At 42.2% G+C, this 22,232-nt stretch overlaps 1 protein-coding gene across 1 annotated transcript in view; it reads right to left on the reverse strand.

Annotated features, from left to right (window-relative positions):
• RLF (RLF zinc finger) overlaps positions 1-22,232 on the reverse strand; it is a 54,221-nt gene extending 31,989 nt beyond the window's left edge. The window contains exons 1-3 of the mRNA XM_063355688.1: positions 22,020-22,232; positions 16,826-16,980; positions 11,810-11,891 (exon numbers count right to left, since the gene is read on the reverse strand). Of these exons, the coding sequence (XP_063211758.1) occupies positions 11,810-11,891; positions 16,826-16,980; positions 22,020-22,232 (450 nt within the window). The remainder of the gene's footprint in view (positions 1-11,809; positions 11,892-16,825; positions 16,981-22,019) is intronic.

The raw sequence follows: 22,232 nt of genomic DNA on the forward strand, positions 1-22,232 counted from the left end.
GCAGATGTTCTGATTAATGTCCTTGAGCCTGAACACGCCATTATTGATCAAGATCAAGTTTTATTTTGTATCCTTTAGCCTGATCACACCATTATAAATTAAAATAAAATTTTATTTTGTTTGTGTATATATATCTCAGTTTGCCATCTTTAACCATGCAGTACAGTTCCTTTGGTCAGTTGGGGCCAGCTGTCTCGCTTGTCGCCTCCCAACCTTTTGTGCACTTCCTGGCAGTGTGGTATGAGGAGCGTAACAGGATCTGACTGCTTAACAACAACGAAAAACATCAGCATGCTATCAACACTGCTTTCATCCCAAATCCAAGGCACAGCACTATAGCAGCTGCTAGTAAGAAAGTTAACTCTATCCCAACTGAAACCAGGACAACATTCAATACGAGAAGACCAATTTCAGAGCAACTTTAATGTTTTGACATAAATATCAATTTCCTTTCTAATACTGCAGCAAACTGTACTCCATAAACCTCTGCACAGGAGAACCTGGATTTAACTCTTGGGCAAAGCATCTACCCACTAAGGAGTGAAGCTTTATTCCCAGCAGGAGAGTCATGAGGGGAAAATTACATCCTTGCAGTGAAAGTTTCAACTACATTGATCCATAGCTGTCGTACACAATAGTCTCAGAAGTTTCTTAAAGGACTCCTCTCAAATAATTCCAAAACCACACTATCAGACATGCTGTTTTGTAAATCCTAAGTTAAAGTGAAGCACAGCTAACACAGGGCTGTTCCCTCCTCGCTCCCCAATTACATCTATCCACAGCATACTTGTGTACTATATGGAATAAACTCGAGTGTAACTTCACCACTGAAGCCTGTGTCCAGTGGCAAGTTTATACCAATGCGTTCATCCCCTGGACAGTCGGTCAGTCTCCAGAATATGAAACTAAGCATATGGGGCTCTTCAAGGAGTCTATGTATACGGATGACTTCAGGGCATTCTTTCACTAAACTGAGAACACAGGCAAGTTTAGAAGAAAGTCATTCCCAGCAAGTACTGAGTGAAGAATCCAACGATCAAAAGGGGACCACAGAAAGATAATATACTCCTACAAAGCTCATTATAGAAGTCACCTTCCTGCTTGCTCATCTAGCACACAATGAACTGTGAAATTCTAGAGGATGAGCAAGAATACGGGGTGGCTTTCTGCAATGCAGGTGTTAAATATCTGTAGGAGATCTTGTTGTCACAAGACATAGGGAAATCAAGGATAAGTAAAGCATATTTTCTAAGTTTCCATGTAAGCTGATAACATAGCACAAAACATATTCCTGATTCCAGAAACTGGAACTGTACTCCACAGCTAAGCTAATCTTCTTCCTATGCTAGTCATGCCATTAAAGAAACACGATGCCCAGACTAACCTCTAAAACAAACAGGATTTCCTGCAATAACCAGTCTTTACTGTAATAGGTAAGATGGGAAAGGAAGAAGGAAGTAAAGCAAGCTATCCGTTTTCATGGCTAAAATCCTACCTAACTATTCACCACCTCCAGCTGCTAATCAGACTTCATGTCTCACAAGGTCTGGTGCTTCACAGCGACTTGGATCTGGGCTGCTGCAGAGAAGCTGCCAAGGCTTGACCTCAGGCTACCACCACTTGCTGCTCACACACCTGGACACCAACCACACTGCACATCCAGAGTAAATACGAGGCTCTGGGGGCCAAGCTGAAGGACACGAGCATCCATCTAGTTTCCTTCATTTTGCTGAGGAAAATATAAGACTGAAAGCAAAATGAAGGACAACAAAAGTGTGAGACCAGCTCAACAGGACAGGGCATCGAGTAACAGAGAAGAGGCTGCGGTACTCAATAACTTTGCCTCAAGTTTTGCTTTCAAGGTCTGCACTCTGACCTTCCCGGTCCCTATGACTAGTGGCAGAGTTGGGGGCGGGGAAGGGCCATGAAGCAGCACAACAGATGAGATGTTAAGACAATCACGTTAGCATCCTCAGTACCAAATAGAAGCCAAGGGTCTTGACGGATGTCACCAGCAAGACCAATGCCAGCTCTGAAAAGTCACAGCCACTGGGGGAAGGTTCCTAGTGACTGGAAGAAACCACCATGCCCATTTTCAAGACCAAGGGGTGAAGACACTAGGGAACTACAGTCCAGTCAGCATAACCCATCCCCAGAAAGACTACAGGGCAAATTCTCCTGGAAACCACATGTGAAGAACAAAAATGTGACACGGAACAGCCAGGACTTGCCAAGTACAAGTCACTTTATCAACATGACTACCCTCTGTGATAACACACTGCAGATGACATTAGAGCAGTCAGACTTAGCAAGGCTTCTGACAGTCTCCCATACTATCTTTAAAATGAGATTTTTAAAATACGGAAAAGTGGAACAATAATACAGGTAGAAAAATCAGCTCAACTGCCAGGCCTGGAAGGTTTGTGACCAATTGTTCAAAAACCAACTGGCAGCTGTCTCCTAGCAGCATTTCTCAGGGGTCAACACTGAGCTGATACTTTTAACATCTTTATTAGTTGTCTGAATAACCGGACGAAGCATGTTCTCTGCCAGCCCACGGCTCATACAGAACTTGGAGGGCAGGGCTGCCATTCAGAAAGATGTTCAACAGGCCACAGAACATCACTGACAGGAACTCACTGAAGTTCAACACAGGCAAATGCAAAGTGCTGCACCTGTGTGAGGGACGGACTGTAAATTCCCTGCCGAGGGGTAGGAGCCCCTCCAAGCCTTCAGTGGAATGCCTCAAACACTCGCAAGGAAATAAATAATGCAGGCCTGGCCTTCAAAGAACTGATAAGGCTCACACTTCTGGCACCTGAAAGTGTGGGAGAACTGTCTTGTGAAGACAGGGTAGTTCTGCCACTCGTGTGGTGAGCTCGCTAGTTCTCAGTTCTCGAGGCCATTGTGTTCAATGAGTGACCTTTGCTTCATTATCCACGAAATGCATATGAAAGCGCACACCCTGCATATGCTAATGAAGATTATAGAGACCATGCTAAACATGGATGACCATGGCATTCCTCTCTCCATCCAAATCATGCCACACGTCACCTGGGAGAAGGGAGAAACCTGAGACAAGGCTGTCCCTGGCAAGGGGGGCGGACCGTGCTAATTCAGCAAACGTAAAAGGGGAAAATAAGTGCCCCTAGGGGGGAACAAAGAAGAAACAATAGAAGAAGATAGTGCCTGGGAAGATTTTTCCCAAGAAAGAAGATGATTATGCCTGGGAAGACTCCCTGAAAAAGACGCTGGAACCAGGACAGGTGATCTCTTTATCTCTGTCTTTTCCTTTCTCTATCCCTCACTTTCTCTTTTCTCTTAGAATTGTTAAGTAACAGTTAGAGTTGTGAAGTAACAACCTTAAGTACAACCTTAAGTACCGCTTGCCATAAGTTGTCCTGTCCCTGTTGTTCAGTAACATGATGCACACCCCCCCATTTGCCATCATTTGTTATATACCTAACCAATTATCGTGGACTTGTTAAGACCTATACTAACCATTTTGGGAAGCTAATAAATGTTTCAATATGGACCTTGAGATTTATCTCACCTTAGTCCGCACTGTTGAGAATTTACAAATCTGAAGTCACTTACCCCCCCTCTTTACTGAGAGTGGGACGTGACAACCTGGCACAACCCCAGGTATCAGTTGACCAGCTGGCTAGGTTCCAGTTTGACACAACAGGCCTCTAGGGTCTGTAATTTAAGTCAGTAGTGAGCCCTCACTGCAAACAAGGCAAACTACGCTGAACAGTTTCAAACGGAGCATAACCAGGAGATTGGTGTGATGCAATCCGACTGCTCTCACCACCCGATGACTGGCTGACCAGCCGCTCCCAAGCAGGGAATGGTCTATGGTGTGGACTATTCCTTTGACCAGCTCGTCCTGTTTATGGTCCCTCTGAGCTTTTATGGGAAGCTGAAAAGGTCCTTGACTTAATACAAACATTACTTAGTGACAACTAAAACAATATGTGCTATCAACATTATTCTCATACTAAGTCTGAAACACAGCAGCTACTAGGAAGAAAATTAACTCTATCCCAGCTGAAATCAGGACAAAACACTACCCAAAGTTTGTGCAATCTCCATTCTTAGAGACACTGAAAACTTGGTGGGGTAGGACCCAAAGCAACCTGATTCAAGATAGCCCATACTCTGAGCGAAGAGGTGGATTAGATAACTTGAGCTACCTTATGACTCTTCCGTAACAGACACCTTCAGAGGGCTGCACATTCAACACATTTACCAGACATACTGAAAGCACACTTAACGGCATCAGTAGTTCTTTCTGCCTGTTCTTCTCTGCCTGAAAGAACAAAACCAAACTAACATCAGAAGTGAGTGAAAAAGGACACATTAGGAGTTCTTTCCAAATGCAGAACTATAGTGCAGACTCCCACCTCCTAAGAAGTGCCAAAATTAAAAGCCTCATAGCTGAATGCAACAATCTAGCAGTTTTGATAACTTTAACCATCTCATCTTCCTTAGGGTTACCCAAGATTTTCTACAAATATTGCCCCAGTAGTGATTTTATTTTTAGGTAACTGCTGTAACTGTGTTGCAACTCTTAGCTCCTAGCATGCTTGCTAACTAAAAATCCAGTATTAAAGAGCAAGCTACTTCTAAAAATGATTATAAAGAAAGTAAAACTAGCAAGTGAGCTACTGGTGACATGGCCTCAAAATCGGTTGCTGATATCAGTAGAAGAGTTAGTGCTAATTTGCAGGTGCAAAGATAGCCAAGTATGATGCTTACAATGACTGATTTCCAGGCTTGAGCCTGAAACATTACTCACAAGGTCAACGGAAAAAAAGAAAATAATACATTTTGGAGTGTCACAGCTGCACCCTGAAGATGCAAGTAACTTCATCTGTTCTTAACCAGAGCTCAAACTGCTCTTAACTAAAGCATTGAGACACTAATACATGAGCTACAACACACAAAGGCTTTTTTCAGTCTGTATTTAAGCATTTGAAAACATCACTTAAGCAATCCTTATGCTCACACAGCTGTTCCTTCTATCAAGTCTTTCTTTCCTGTGCAAGCTGGGTCAGGAAACCAAATTCAGCAGAAAGAGCCTGTCCTGGTTCCGGTGGGGATAGGGTTAATTTTTCCTGGTATTCCATGCCATGTGAGCCACGCCCACCCTGAGCTGCCGGGGGAGGGGGCAGGAAGTTGCTGCTTAAAAGCGGGCTGGGGCGCTGAGGCGCCCGGTCCGGCTGGCGAGCTGCGGGGAGCAGCAGTTTCGTAATCGTGTTTGTATATTCCCCTATCTGTGTTGTTGTTGTTTGCCTGTTCCCTTTGCTGTCCTGTTAAACTGCCTTTGTCTCAACCCAAGAGTCTTGCCTTTTCTTACGATTCTTCCTGTATTAGGAAGGCGCGAGCGAGCGGCACGTGGTTCGTGGTTCTTTGTTGCCGTCTGAGGCTAAACCACGACAGAGCCTCAGGGGAGGAGTAGTTTGGGGTTTTTGTGTGGTTTGTTTTTTGTTTTAAATTAAAGCATGATCAGTTCCCCACTTTATAGCCAGTAGTAGAATCAAGCAGGTGAACTTAAGTCACTTAAGGTGAACTTAAGGTGACTTAAGTCAGTGCTGCTGCCAAAAGATGCTCAAGTTATAGCCTCAGGACAGCTTTAAAAATGCCAGTGGGTATCAACAACCTTATCTAAATTTATACCTATGAAGTATGGAATCACAGTCCGGAGTTTCCTTAAGCGGCAGTTTTGATCATATAGAAGTCTATGTATATCTTTTTATCCTCAGACGTGGGTTATTAAGAAAACAATTATGAGTGTGCAGGTAGAAGGGATACTGTATCTTACCCACAAAATAAATACAAGTCCATTTTGGCAGCCTCTACTTTTGACCTTTCTCAACCGTACAGCACCATACGTTGCCTTTTCAATCCAATAGGTTGCCAGAGCATCCATTGTGCATTCCCCTCCACATACTAACATTACAGCTTTAACCTGTATCAGTGTCAAGTGTAAATCAGGTCAAACACTAAGTAAAAAAAAAATAAAAAATCATAATTAACAGCCTATGACTTCAAATTTCACCTGGAAGACTGACCTCAGTGAGCACTACTGAGCTACAGCACTCCGCTAAGGCATTCAGCACATGTTATGCTTTGGAAAGAGGTAGAACGGATCAGCAAAGCTCTTCCAATTGGTTTGTGTTAAATAATGGCAAAAAGTTCCAGGTTCCTCATAGTTATGACTTGTAAGAGGAGAAAGGACACCATATCTTTTAAACAGCATGTTTTCTTGAAGAAAAATAACAGACGAATCAGAAGAGTTGTCATTATCAGAAGACCTTTGGTAATCAGTCTGCACTTCTTTTGAGGGTGCTGTTTATATGTTCAGATTCTTCACAAAGAGCTTCAACAAAGCGTTAATAATCAATAAAAATTTAACAATTTTACTGCAAGTCTTGAGAATTTATACCATTTCCTGAGCATATAGTTCAGAGATTCCTGGCCCTTGCTGTCGAGAAATAGTTTAACAAACATGAGAAAGAATCACCTCAAACTGCCAGTGCTATACTGTACTTAAATGTACTGCAGCGCTGCAAGAGACACTGCTTTAGGAAGCCACAGAGAGCTCTCAGCACACATTACACAGAGTAGTGTCACCCAAAAATCTGTTCCAGCAACTCCAAGATATTTGATCGGTGAAGAAGACTGAAGTACGAACAAACAGGATTTTCAGCTCTGCACAGTTCTGAAAGGCAAAGAAAGGGAAACACCAACTCCTGGTTGCATGAACTCACTGTCTCTACTGACGGGACAGGACTATACCCATCCTGGCCCCGGTAAACACTTGCCAACCAACAAGTGCCAAAAGACCATACAAGCAGATTTTGTAATGGCACACTACAGTAGCTGAGATTCGTTGCCTTGTAGTGATACTTATCCCAAGTCCATCTGCTACTGAGCTGCACGTTCAAGAGGAGATAGAAGCCACTGCCTCAGAGAAAGGCAAAACAGACCACTTATCTGCTGCCACCACTGAAACTGACAAAAACAAACCCAAACAACTATCATACAATTTGGACAAGGGTGAGGTACTACTACTGAAAAGACTGCTATCCCTCAGATTATGACCTTCTGCAATCCAGACAGCCAATGCAAACGTTTTTCCAACAGTAACTCTTCCCTAATCTGAGTGCTTTAGGATGCAGTACAGAGCTAGCAGAGCCCAGTTCAGTTATGAGCATCATTCACATTTCAGCACCTTTGTATTAAAAGCTGAAAGAAAACCCTCAGAAGGTGAGAAAGAATGGGCCTATTACACAAGTCACCTGACCTGCTGAGTCAGTACTGCATTTGAGATTCATACAATCATAGGATGGTTTGGGTTGGAAGGGACCTTAAGATCATCTAGTGCCACCCCCTGCCCTGGGCAGGGACACCCCCCACCAGCCCAGGTTGCTCCAAGCCCCGTCCAGCCTGGCCTTGAACCCCCCCAGGGATGGGGCAGCCACAGCTTCTCTGGGCAACCTGGGCCAGGGGCTCACCACCCTCACAGCCAAGAATTTCTTCCTAATATCCAATCTAAATCTCCCCTCTTTCAGTTTAAAACCCTTCCCCCTCGTCCCATGGCTCCCCTCCCTGCTCCAGAGTCCCTCCCCAGCTTTCCTGGAGCCCCTTTAGGGACTGGAAGGGACTGGAAGGTCTCCCCGGAGCCTTCTCCAGGGTGAACCCCCCCCAGCTCTCTCAGCCTGTCCTCACAGCAGAGGGGTTCCTGCCCTCTGATCATCTTTGTGGCCTCCTGTGGACTCCCTCCAACAGGGCCATGTCCTTCTCATGTTGGGGGCTCCAGCGGATCAATACTGAAATACTGAATATGAAATTCACCAACGTATGTAGCATAAGTAACTAACTACCAACAATACTCTCTGCTTCTCTTCTACCTGCTTAGCTGAACATTTCATTATTGGACCTACTGAAGAATATAAGTCTAATATTAATGGAAATATTTATGAAAATCTACTAAGAATACTTCAAAAGTCTTTGAAGAAACCTAACACGAAATTTAAGTATATATATCTCACTAAGTTGGGACATCATCATAAACAGATCCCGAAGAGAGGGACGCAACACATTTTGTTCTAGAGGAAGTCTGGAAAACATAATATAGTAAGAGCCTATGGACAAAGTTAAAGAGAAAATACAATCCTTGGAAGTTTATTGAAGATACCTGGACTTTTCAGTCCTTGGCAATTTAAAGCAAACAGCATCTACTACAGTGTCACAAGTTTTAGTTTTATGCTCACCGTCAATATACAGCTTTTCTAAAGAAAGCATTCAGGCTTGTTGTAAGGCTTGAAGGGAACCCTGTTCCGCAATCCTTATTCAATTCCCATGACAATACATGGACATGACACTCCCCTAAATGCACTGTTTGATCTTCCTCAACTGGCCAGATTACATCCATTCCCACAGTGCCTCTCCGCTGGGTTCCTCCCCCACATTAATTGAGTTTACCTTTACGAAGGGCCTTGTAATTCTGCCCCAACCCTTTCACTCATACTTTACAGCGTTTCACCACCCGTGTCCACTTCCTTTTGCCTGGTGCCACTGTATAAAATCTGTGCTAAGACTCCTGACACACAATGTCAAATCTTGTTTCCATTTCACACAGGCTGCCTCTGCTCTTGCTTAGACATAAGGAAAACTGCCGGGCGTAACTACTGTTATTTACAATGAAAGAACAAACAGGTTCAGACACCAGTGTTTTGTATATAAGTTTGAGAGCAGTAACACTCCATTTTTAGCTTTAGAACAGTCCCTACAGCTTGCTGCTTTGAAATGCAAGCCCTTACCAGCACTTGAAGTTTCATTGACTCTCACTACCTGTGCAGATTGTTACAGAGCAACAATTACTGCAGGCAGATCTGAAAGAAATACCTGTCCCATATTTGCTGCAACTACCAGTTACATTTGAAGTGATATTCCTCATCAGCCACACTTGCCCCTTTTGTTAGGAAAGGATAAGCACAATCACATCTGTCAATCTGGGGCATGTGCTAATATATAATTTTGCAGTGCTTTGCTACTGGATCTGCCTGGAGATGGGCACATTAACGTGGTCACAGGCTTTAAATCTGCAAGTCCTCATATGAGACCCTATGAGCGACTCCTGTCTAAAGGCCTGTACTGCCCTCTGTATGACTGCATACTTCTCTGTTACTCTCCTCTTCTCTGATGAGGAGTGAGTTCCTACTATATTCCAGGGCAGGGTACAAACATTCTCATATTTCTGTGAAAGTGCCACTTCAAAATCTCATTAGAAGCCCCTGTTTGTAAAAGTCCACGAACTTCTTCAGCGAGGTTTCAGAGTACTACTGTGTTTAAGAAGCTTTGCCCAAATCTTTTACTATTGGAACTATGGGGACCGTTAGATGAATGCTAAATTTGTAAGCCACAGTTTCAGAAAGTCAGTATGAAAGCCAAATGCAGCAGCAGCACATCCTGAATTTTCCCTTCGTTTTGAAAGTTGACTTGAGAGATCTGTGCTTGCGTCACCCTTCTACCCCTGGAATTTAATAGTTTCCTTCCAACATATTCAGTCTGAATAAAGTCATCTCATCTGGCTAAAAAACTTGCTCTCTATAAACACAAGTATCAAAGCTCAATCACTGGCTTCAGAAACCTAGAAACACAAATGCTTGTTACATTACAAAAATTATTCTCCTTGCTAACAAGAATCCTCCTTGCAGATCCCTCCAGTTAAAAGTTAGTAATTCTCAGAGCTGCTTTATACCTCTGCTATAATGGGAAAAAGCCCGTATATGCCCTCCCATGTTCTGAATGAGAGAACATCTTGTTTCAGGCCTAGGCCATCTCAGTTACAAACTTATTATATGCCTTTTAGTGTATGATAAGCTCATAAGGCTTAGGGGAGACCTTATTACCCTGTTCCAGTATTTAAAGAGTGTCTACAAAGATGATGGAGACTCCCTTTCTACAAGGAGTCACATGGAGAAGATGAGAAGTAATTGGTACAAGTTACTCCTGGGGAGATTTCAACTGGACTCAAGAGGAAAATTTTTCAGAATGAGAACAATCAGCCACTGGAACACTCTCCCCAGGGAAGCGGTGGATTCCCCAACATTGGACACTTATGATTTGGCTGGACAACATTGGGAGCTTTTGCCAAGAAAGGTTGGACCAGATGATCCTTGAGGTTCCTTTCAACCTGGTATTCTATGATTCTAGATTCACTTGTCTTTATCCAATGACAACTGGATCACTGAATTTAAGCGCTACCTTGGAAACAGTAAGTTCCAACTTCTTCCATCAGCCCTAACACAAAAGACGAACCTGTGGCTCATCAACCTTATTTGTGGCATCCCCACATGATGAGGGGATTAGGAGCACAGACCTAGCCTCTGCAACACCATGGCTAATAGCTACAGGCTATGTGTACTAGCATGGTGTAGCTGGGTATTGTCAAAATAAACTGCTATACCTTCAAATTTGGTTCCGGAGTGCTGCAATGTCCACTACCATCTGCTGCAGTCACTAAGGGAGTTACAGGACTTACGGATCAGCACTCAAAACAAAGGAAAAATCTTTGACACCACTAAGACCATAGGATTTAAACTGTATGCAATTCTTTCTACTACAAAGTACATGCCACACCCAACTGTTTTTAGGGTTGCCATTACAGTAAGTATTCCATGGTATTTCAGGAAAAGGACCACATCTGAAAACACCAGTCACAGACCACCTTGCTCCCTTCCACTACTAGCAGGACTACAAAGCTCTACAAGACTGTTTCTCTCAGTTTAAAGTGCCAGGTTTATTCATCTTCAGTCTACTGAAGAGTTTCCACATGTGCAATTTCCCTGATTGCAGGTGAAACAAAAGCAGCAGCTCCTTCAGAACCTTTATACCTGCATCTTCAGAGCTACAGCAGCAGCAGCCACCGAGCCTCAGGGACTGACGAAATCCCCAGTCATAGGGGTATAAGATCTTGTGATAAGGTCTGCACAAGGACAGCTGCAAGGTGCAAGTTCACTTCCTTCCAACTACTTCCTGCCAAAGCCTTCACTTCAGAAACTTTTAACTGATATTAGCTTCCAACTTCATTAGTCACAGTTGATTGCCAGAACCGGCAATAGCAGCAACAGATCAGTCCCTGGTCCTGGAAGGGTCTATTAGTATGAACACAGCAAGACTACCACTCCTGTCTTTCAGCCCCACAAGGAACACAAGTCCTTGCAGGCAGCTAGGTACTACCTTCAGATTAAACCCCGGAAAACATCACTTCCTCCTACACAGTCTACAGTAGCCATCTTCATTTGAGTCTAGGAATAGTAGTATTATGAGCTTGATCCAGCATCACCTCAGAAGAAACACTTCTAGGAACCGGCTGGACTAAAAATCTGTCCCACTATTTTCATCTCTCTGAAATCAGGTATAGACACTAACTTTCCACTCAGATCTCCCCAACACCTTTTTTCAGTCATCTTCAAAGTAATACTTTAGAGCAGCTGTTATGTCACTTCACCTAACTCAGTCCTTCTCTGACACAAACCATTAGACAGATCAAGATCCGCTACAGCTGCCATTGATTCTGTAGTTATAAATCTGCTGTTGGGCCTAAGGCTGCCAATACTGTTTTGGATAGTCTTTTGCCGCTCAGAAATTCTTGTTGCCTAGATAACAGCAACACAGGACAGGTGGAATTCAGGGTAAGGGTAGAAAAAAAAACACAAAAACCAAGAAGCACAACAGCAGCCTTATTTTTTTAAAAAAATACTTAAATTGGAAAAAAGGAATTCAGAACACTTACCTGTATGGACTGATGGAATTCTAACCACACCTCATGCGGCAATTCACTTTCAGGAATTGAAAGCAGTAGCTCAAAACAACTCCTGGAAAAGTAAGAGGCAAGTAAGCAAGCTACCTGAACACATTCTGCTATTACGTTAAATAACATCTGTGGCATATATTACTTAGCATTCAGATAAGAAATGACAGTAACACTGAAACATGTTTGACTGCACAAATCAGTTAAAGGCCAGAAACAGCCCCAGAATCAGGCATCAGTCATCACATGGAAAGAGTGCTCCTTTTTACTATGCACAGCCTTGCTAGGATAAGACTCCAGCTACTCTTGTAATCCAAGGTAGCTATTCAGTGTGGCTCAGGAACACTGCATTACAGAATTTCTGCTCCTTCCTCTCACAAAGGAATCCTAATATCCACTCTGAATAGAACTGTTTTGACCCCAGGATGGTCTCTTTGCCAAGAGGAAGAATGAAAGCCAGCTTTACCTAACTTAAAGTTTCAGTGCTGACATATATAAGAAAATAAAACTAAAGAACAGCAGCTTGACAGAACAAGACACGAGCATCAGCACAGAAACAGACCTAGAGAACAGATCCCTAATGGTATCCTAAAAGCGACTGTCTGACAAACTACGTCACGAAGTGCATCAGCACAGAAATGGACCCACAGAACAGATTCCTAAAAACATCCTGCGAGTCTCTGACAGCATGAGGAGGGGGAAACATTCAAATACCTCTGGTGCGAACTGCAACAAGCTCAAGAGCTTACCCAATCAAAAAAACCCCACCACATTGATATGCCTATCAAAGATGTTCAGATCATGACAATATAGGGAAAGAAAAATGGTCTAAGACTCCACAAACAATAACTGCACTAAATAATTGCTATAAGCTACACCTACATTGTTACATAGTTGCAACTCTGCTATTTTTAATTCAAAACCTCCACTCCCACACAGTAAATAGAATGACAAGACAACACATTCAGTCTTACAATAGATAGAAGAGTTGAGCTTGGGGAAGGGAAAAAGGAAAAGATGACCATAAAGGAAATGCGAGTTCCAAAATTCTTAGTACCCAACAGCTTAGAGCACAACTGCAAAAGTAATATCCAGGCTATTCCAATTACAGTTTCCTTGGCAGAAAAATAATTAGAATTCTAAGTCAATTGCCTAAGTTTTTGTTACAACAATTGACTCAAACATACACCTGCACAAAGACTAGGCAGCCTTTCATATCAGCAAGGAGGAACAGCCATTTAGCGGAATTCTTCATTTTGGTCCTTACGCAATACTTCAAAACGCACCTCTATCCCTAAAAGCCCATTTCCTTCTTTATTGTAATGCGATCAAACAGAATTTAGGTATCATGCTAAGATCACAACTGAAAATACCAGGATCACTTCATGAAGTCAAGCCTTTCTACCCCACTTTACCACTGCCACCACAATACCTTCCTACACAAAACTCAAACTTTAATCACAATTTTTGCAAATAAACTGTAACGGGTGCTTGAATGCTTCCGTTATTAAAAAGAATAAAACGTTAATCTCAAACACTCAATTCAAAATATCTTTTAGGGGAAGGTCTCCTAGATTTGAGTTTGTTTATTTTGGAAGGAATAACTAGGGAAAAATCAACATATTATTTGCATACAATTATTCTGTAATCACTTTATACATAGTTCACTATTATTTTAAGTCAGAAATTTTAAAAAGTAAATTCTAAAAGCTTCCAGAGTTGTGTTCATATTTAGATTGTATTAGAAAACTTTTATCCTAAGCTTTTTGGAGTTAAAAAGATGACTAATTATATATCAGATAACCAGCAGGAATAGTTCACCTGTTGCCAGGAATTATCCTGCATTTGTTAAGGGTTGAGTTAGCTCTTAATGACAGACAGCGGAGTGGTAAATGCAAGTTAGTGAATCAAACTGCAACAGTTTATTAGGTTGAGAAATGCTTTGTTAGATAGACAAAGCAGCGAACCATCACACGTGCCTCCTCACAGGGTGTTACGGAAAGCAAGCACACTCTTCCTGGAAGCAACGTGTGTTAGACCCAGTAGGTGAGATACAGCTACAGAAGTCTGAGGTAGACCGGTCCTATGAGTTGAATCCAGTTTTGCTACTCAGACCAAATGACATTCAGTTCTCCGTTCTCTTTTTACGGTTGAAAAGCATATAAACATCTTCTCAAAGGTGTAGAAAAAAGATGGTAAACTCCATTTCAGGCTATCACAGCAAACAGGAAAAAGTAGAAAGCTGTCAAATATTAGCTACTGGCAAACACAACATGAACTACGAACATTCTTTCTACTCCGTTAACTTAGTCTATTAATCTTAGGACCACATAAACCATTTTCAGATGGAAGCAAAATTTTCATACTGATGGTAACCAGCATCCCCAGAAAAAAAAAAAAAGCACTTACAGAAGCTTGAGTGAACAATCAGCTTCAAGGGCTTCCTAAGATTCATGAGGATAACCAGCTAACCAGATCTCCGTGAAAGACACCTTTGATAAAGCTAATTCTTTATTCATTCTTCTATAGAGTCAATACCTTTGATATAGTAGTACTGGGGGCTATGGGGAATGTGCTGTGCTTTATGGCTGCAGACACGAGCAGTCCAAGTTCTACTTGACCAAAGCAGGTACGTCCCTTCACAACCATGGCCAATAACATTCCTGTTCCCCCACAATCGTTTGCCAAATCTGCGAACTACAAGAGCAACAACTCAGAGCTTTTAAGGTTACACTGTGGACCAACAACGTCTCACGCTGCATCAGCATCGTGTTTCTTATGGGGGGCACAGTCTCTATCTCATGTCAGATTTACTGTGACCACACAATTGACCTGGTCAGGTGTCACGGGAAGCCACAGAATACTGCATTTTCCTGCTACTGGCTCACCCACCTCACTGAGAAGGATGTCAGGAGGAGGAAGGTCCCTCCCCCTTCTCCTTGAGGGATGTTGGAAGGAAAGGAGGATTTCAATAGTAAGTAGAGCACTTGTGCTTTAAAACAGGAAGCTTGCTCATTTCATTTCTCATCAGGGTTCAAGTCTGAAAATACACAGTGTGTATGACAGCTGTAGGTAACCCAGCTGTCTCCCCAAAAATCAGTTATATGGGAGCAGCACACTTTCATGTCCCTAACCAGGTAAGAGTCTTCCTCCCTCACAGAACTGAGTTTTTATCTTTAATTCCCTGCTCTAACTTCTTTCCCCCTCCCTTGGAAACTCTTATGTAAAAGAAAAATGTGGGCGAGTTCAGCTAGGTATGCAATTTACCTCACCCTATCTGTGACCTCACTCCTTGTCTTTTCATTCTTTAGATTCCTCTCAAATGTAATCAAAACAAGAACAGCGGAGATTCCTGTAAGTCAGCCTCTCTGCTGTCCTCCACCACAAAATTTTCTGAATACAAAAGCCACAGCAAACTCACTCCTCACACTGAAAGATGGAAGAAACCCCATTAGCAGAAGCAGTATATTCTGGTTTTTCTCAACAGGAGAAAAGCAATTTTGATAAGCATATCTAACACAGAATTGGGATTCCTGCCCCAAAGTATGTAACACTGGCAAAATATATAGAAAGTACTCCAGATATGGATGACCTGCACACGAAGACAGTGAAAGACAAACTCTTTAAGTGACATGAGTAGGAAACAGTAGAACACACAAGCTAGTTGATGATAATATGACAAAGATGAGAATAATGTACCCATAAAGGGACAGTCTGCAAAAGCAATTAGGGTATTTTGCCAAAAATATATGTATTGTGTACCAGGTAAGTGCTTTGGCAGTTTAAGCTTTCTGTTTCCAAGTTAAGACGACAGACTTTTCCTGATTTCACACTTTTTCCCTTCTTGCAAAAGGTTTTAAAAAAAGAAAAAAAATCAATCACTCCAAGTTCACATTTTTCTCGTAACTTCAAAAATAAACCCCCAAACCCTCAATGCATCATATGGAAATACCTGTTTCTGAGCTGTTGATTTATATTGCAAGTCAGTACACTGCAAAACAAGTATTTGACCAAGGAGTTCATGGCAAAATCCTTCTCACAAAGAACAACTGACTTCAGACTACAAAGCAAATAAACTACTGATAACAGAGAAAAAATAGCCAGCTGAAGAAGTGTCACAGAATTATCTTCATTCTATGATAGTATTTATATTCAAGGTTCTAGATCTTCATCCTCCCCCCTCAAATGAAGCCTTACCAGCAAGGAAGGACCAGCAAGACAAAGTTATCCTTCTCAGGCTAACTGGTAGTAACTGATTATATGCCAATGTTTGGGAAAGCCCTCAGGCTATACTCTTCAATTACAAATAGCTGCTTTGTACTTAAAACAGACTTTGAGAAACTACAAGTTATTCCAACTTAGCTGATGGACTGCAAAACAGTTCTGCGTTTTGTTTGAAGAGCCGCTATGCTTTAAGTCATGTCTACAGATACTTGCAAAAGAGCTCCGGTTGAATTACTCTCTGTTTTGCTATCCTACAGCACCAGCCCACACGTGCAGCTTAGACTGCCATAAATACAAAACAGCTTCTCCTTTTCAAACAGGGGCACGTTCAGAACTACCTTGCATTACAGGTGAGACGACACACGAAAGCAGCACCTGCAGAGCAAGTGATATGGGTTTATCAATCCATGCATGAACGTCTAATATTAAGGCTTCTGTTTAATATGGACCACACAAAGTTTTTTCTACAGGAAATAATAATAATTTTCAGAATGTTTAAGAAAGAACAGAACCTTCCTAATACCTGCACATTTATCCAAATAAGGAACAAAGCCTTACCACTTGTTCACATTAGTTAACAAAATGCTCAAGTACATTTTTGTGGTATGATTAAAAAAAGTACTAAAGACATATACTAGATAATAAATCACAAATACAGCTGTCAAATTAAGTATTACAGTATTTCAACAACTTGCCCTTTCATTTATAAAGCACAGGTTTTTGTGGGTTTTTTGTTTGTTTTTTTAAATATTAATGTACCAACTTAAAACTTACAGCACTAGCCTGCCAAGTACCAAAAGAACATCTTCACATTCTGTAGTCAAGTAAGGTCGTGCATTAGCAAAGCATTGGATGGAGATTCGATATACTTCCAAAAAAGGTAAAATATGTTCCGATGCACCCCGACTGCCAGCATACTGAAGTAGCGTCTGAAAGAAAATGAGTTATCATTAGAAGTTCTCATAGCACACTTTTGTCTAGAAAATAAACATCAATATGCAATATCAAGCATATATAGTGGAAGAATTCTGGAAGAGAAGCTTTTACTACAAAGGAGATTTAAAAATGGTAGCTTTTCTCCTCCATAGAAGTTCTCCCTTTTATCCAAAAATATTTTTGTTACTTTTACTATTTCGATAAAGTTATCAGAATTTCTACCGACGAGTAAGCTAGATGCAATCAACAGAAATGTGAACTGTTAAGTTAAAAATTAAGGGAAAATTTCTGCCATGGAGACAGAACCACATATGTAACACTGGAATCTTTATTACTTGTGAGAATGCAGAATAATAGGCAAGAAGTTAAAGATTAAGAACATTATTCCAGCTGTAGTATTTTAAAGATACATGCATTACCCATAGAACAAACATGAAGCCATTAGAAGGGGATACAAAACCCAGATCTGACGGTTATGTAGTCAATTTTCAAATGCAAAATAACCTTAGATTTTACTACTTGACCATAGCAATCCCACATTATCCAAGCACAGTACAGAAGAAGCAATGTAAAGTCTAGCCAGTTTTAAGAGAAATCAAAATAAGTTTCAAAAATCAGCACAGGGATGACAGTAGTATCTCACAACCTTTTTAAAGCTCCAGTACACTACCATGTTATTTTCTGACAGGTTATAAAGTAATATTGAGAGCAAGCAGGGTGCTGAGCTAAGGACACCTTAGCTCTACTAACAGCTTGCTTCACAAATAACATCCCTTCTCTGTAGGCACGCCCTCCTACAACTCCAGACCTGTTACGCTTGCGATCTCACCAGTTATAATCCCTCTCCCACGTTGCACCCTCCCTAGACCAAACAAGGTACCACTGTTGATTAAGGCCAGCTGCAAAGAAAACAAAAAACAGTGATAAAAACTGTGCTTTCTGGAGCCGTTAGGGCCAAGACGGGGTTGGGGGGGAAGTTCAGAGTGCCCCACCCTATAATTCAATACAAGCCAAATTGTTCTAAAATGATGATCAGCTCATATCAGCCTTCAGATCACTTCAAGTTGGGACTCTGACACAAGAAATTTATTTTAACACCTTAAACAGACACATGATCATATCAGGTTATGACAGGAAGGAAGACGCTACTGAACAGACCCTATAATGAGCTTACTAAAACAGCCAGAAACTTCCAAGACAAAGCCTAACTTCCAACACAGCAAGAAGTAAGTGGCCAGCTACACACTATTTTGTGGACTACCCAGTGTTATGTCAGTGATCTAACTATAAAATACTAGTCCTAAGGTTAATAAAAAAAAAAAAGAAAAGAGAAGCAAACATCCACTAGACTGGCACAACCATTTGTGAAATTTAAGAAACAAGCAAAAGAAAATTTATAAAAAAATACCATCTAAGAATCAGTAAAAATCAAGACTGCTTTGTAGATTATTCTCCTAGAACTGAGTACTTGTTATATAACTCCTAGATGGTAGTTATAAACTCTCAAAAACCCCACACAATATTAATAGTTACAGAGATTTAAGGAGGATGGCAGAAGGGAAGATCAGATGTTTACAGAAATCAGCCTTAAACACAGCAGAAGGACCATTAGCAGAAGCAGTGAATGACTAGCAACCAACCAGTCTAAGTGCTTCTCTAACAGATTAATGAAGGATTTGATAATATAACTCAAATTATATGTGGCATTAGAAGCATTAAATTACATTCAAAGGCTGTCAAGCTACAATCCCTAGAGATACTCTATTGATGACTATCATAAAGTCATCTGTTTAGTAAACCCAGCAGTAACACCACCATTATACTGACTACAGAAATAGAAAATCAAACATACAGATCTTTGCACTTTTCTGAAAATGCATCCATTAAAACAGCCAAATTTATTACTCAATTATTTTAACAGACACTTAGACATAAACTCCCTGGTCTGTGTAAACCATAAAACATGATAGAATATTTCCTAAGATTAAATAAACTTACTAGAAAACACTGCACCCTTGCTGGAGCGCAATCCTAGCATTGAGATCCAAGTCTTACAGCTAATATTAGCAACTCATTGAGTGGCCATTTATCAGAAACTTCTCCCCAAATAGATGAGCAATGACAGTTTCAGTGTATAAGACAGATTCAAGGCAAGAGACTTATTAATAGCTTGAACTTCAAAGATGTAGTTTTGAATATTATTATGCTATTAGTATCAGCATACTGACAAATAAGCAAACGCAATAACTGTAATTGGCGAGTGGGGTGAGAAGAGCAGAAGCCAAACACAGCCACCTACCGTGTAATCTACAGACCAGCCCAGGTCCTCAACTTTGCAGAGATTCTCATGTGCTGCACTGCTGCAATACCTGCTTAACTACATTTCTTCAGAATCATCAATTTTTTTGCTCAGAACCAACTTAAACATGTCTAAGTTGCCTGACCTGTTATTACAGCTTTAAGCTCTGTTTAACAAAAAAACCTTACACCTCTTCTAAAACGTACCTGATTGCAATTGACAGTCCTCAACTGCGTCACCTTGAATAACTTCAAAAAGCCTTCAGAAAGGCAGATGGGATGCTCTGATGTCCTAAAACCTCTGCTTCACTGCTAACTGTCCCTCATATTTAGGACAGCGCAACCTTAAACACACACACTGTTCATTCTACTTGGCTCTTTGGGTACATATTGAGCTCCCCAACAGACATGTTTTTCTTAAGGTGAACATGCAAAGCATTCACGCTTGTACAATATAAAGTTGCAGAGTCAACCCACTATTTAGGCCTCATGAGTTTCTTTGTTGTGCTACCCTGGACACCAATCTTACTCCCCTGCTCAAAAACAGGAATCTTCAAGGAAACTGTGCCATCCGACATCACTCCCAGGAAGAGCTACTGGAAAGCTGCATATGGCAGCACAAGTTTACATGTTGAAAAATACAGCATCCAGACAGCTCAAAGCACAAGAAAGCTACTGACTCGATTCAGTTTGTTGTGTGCCATCAGCCTCAGTAACTTCCACAGCAAAACAGAGCACCTTTCAGGACCATGCCACAGATGTACACACAGGATGGCAAATTCATCGCTGCCCTAAAACATTTCAGCTACCCCCACATGATGCAGCTACTTCCCAAGATCATATTTAAGCCCAGTTCAATTCAGCTTCTCTCAAGGCATGTTCTGCTGTAGCTTAATAAGCTCATAACTAGATACCCGTGGTACCCTCCAAGTTGTTCATACAAAATTGAGTTCCTTAATTTCACTTGGAGGCAGACCTTAAGTTATTTTGAAGTTTTATCACTCAAACTGTGCAACATTCACAAACATCCCCAGGCAGGAGGAGAAATCACAATATAAAATTACATCCTAACCACAGAAGTTTGACTGCGCAATGACATCACAAATTTATACTCCATTGAAGCTGCTGCATGACAGACCAGCAATCTCATGTTTTCCACCATATCTCTCGGTGTACAGTCATGACCATCAGAAATGTCCCAAACTGATAGCAACTCAAGACAGATATTTTTCATTTTTATCTGTACTATCTATCACAGTGTTCTAAAACAAGACTACCGTTCAATAACAGCACAAAGACCTAAAGAGGTCCACATTTTTTGTGGGACAGGGTTTGAGGGGTTTTTTTTGTTGTTATTTGTAGGTAACAGAACTGATTCCATCAAGCCCCACTGATCAAGTACCTCTAAAACTTTGTCTGTACCAAACTAATCTGGGTGACTTGACCACTACATGTATTGACCATTCTTGACAACCTCTACATTAACTGTTAGCTGAGTATTTGTTTCAATGTTCTCATGCAATGAATGCCACTGGAAACAATTTTAGCAAAACCTGAAATATGGAGAAAGTCACATGCGTTATACTGGGCTCCGTATAAATGCAAGGCCACAGCTCTTAACAGTATGCTTGAGACAGACGTAGCAGCATGCAGCAGCCTCCCGCAGTTTGAGAAGCAACAGCTTTGAAACCTAACAAACAAACTCCCTTTGTTCTTTCGGTAAGCAATGAGTTAAACATCCTCCCAGAATGGTATGGTAACACTTAACCTGTGGATGTGAACTGAAGAATAATATAATCTGTAACACACCAGTAGGACTTTTTCCTCTAATTTTGCATCAGATTTTGCCATTCATCATTCAAACAGAGTGGCTGTATCAGCTGAGATGTGGTTAAATTAGCTTGTAAAACAGATTTTTTAATTTTTATTTCGAAAACCACAAACCCTTCAGATTCAACAGGGATGGCTCTTCAACCCAGCAACCTAGCAACAATTATTCAGCCTTAGCGCTCACAACAAGTTATGCTGCGGGGGAAACAAAGACAATTTAACCATTTGAAGAGCTTACTTAAGAATAAGTTGCCTCCATCACTACAACTTTAATCAAGTTCAGCTCCTCCTCTGGAAGTTTGTGGCTTGATTCTCAGACTGATCCTTAGCCTGAGTTGCATTAAGCAAGCATTCAGACAGGATCACCAAACCACCACAGCTCGTTCAGTGACTTCAGTGAACTGCAGGCCTTCACAAAGCATCAAGCATTGCTTATTCCACGGCAGATCTCAATCAAGGTGGAACACATAGTTTTGATCCCGAGACAGGTAAAGGACAGACAAATGGAGCTCTAGGAACAGAGCCAAGACCGCACCGAGGGAGCACAGTGTGGCCCGCCTGACCCAGAGAATCTCCCAACGGCTACCAGCCGTCCGGGTCCTGACAGAGCCCGAGGGCGGGCAGCTCCCCCGCTGCCACGGGCGCGGCCCCAGGATGGCAGCGCAGCGCATACAGGGCAGCCCCGGGGTAGGACGCGCACCACCCCGCTGCGCAGCGGCGCACGCCGCCGCGAGCCCCAGGCCACGCCAACGGCAGCTCCAGAGGAGCAGGCGGAGCCCCCGGAAGGGGACCCCTTTGCCGCCGGCAGCGCCGGGCACGCACCGCGGCGCGGGAGGCCCGCTGGGCCCGCCCCGGGCCCGTCGCCCGGCCTGCATCCCGCGCCGCGGCCCGGCCCAGCCCCTACCTGGCAGAAGCCCCGGCAGTAGGCCCGGGACGAAGCCTCCGACACCTCCTGCTCCCGCAGCTCCGTCTGCAGCTGCGAGAGGCGGGCTCGGAGCGCCGCCACCAGCCGCTGCATCTCAGGCCGCGGAGCCGTCTCGGCCTCAGCGTCCGCCATCTGCACCCGGCCCCACTGCGCGTAGGCAAGGATCACGTGACCCACAGCTAGTGACCTCAT

This window comes from Chroicocephalus ridibundus, chromosome 19, assembly GCF_963924245.1.
Source record: "Chroicocephalus ridibundus chromosome 19, bChrRid1.1, whole genome shotgun sequence".
NCBI lineage: Eukaryota > Metazoa > Chordata > Aves > Charadriiformes > Laridae > Chroicocephalus > Chroicocephalus ridibundus.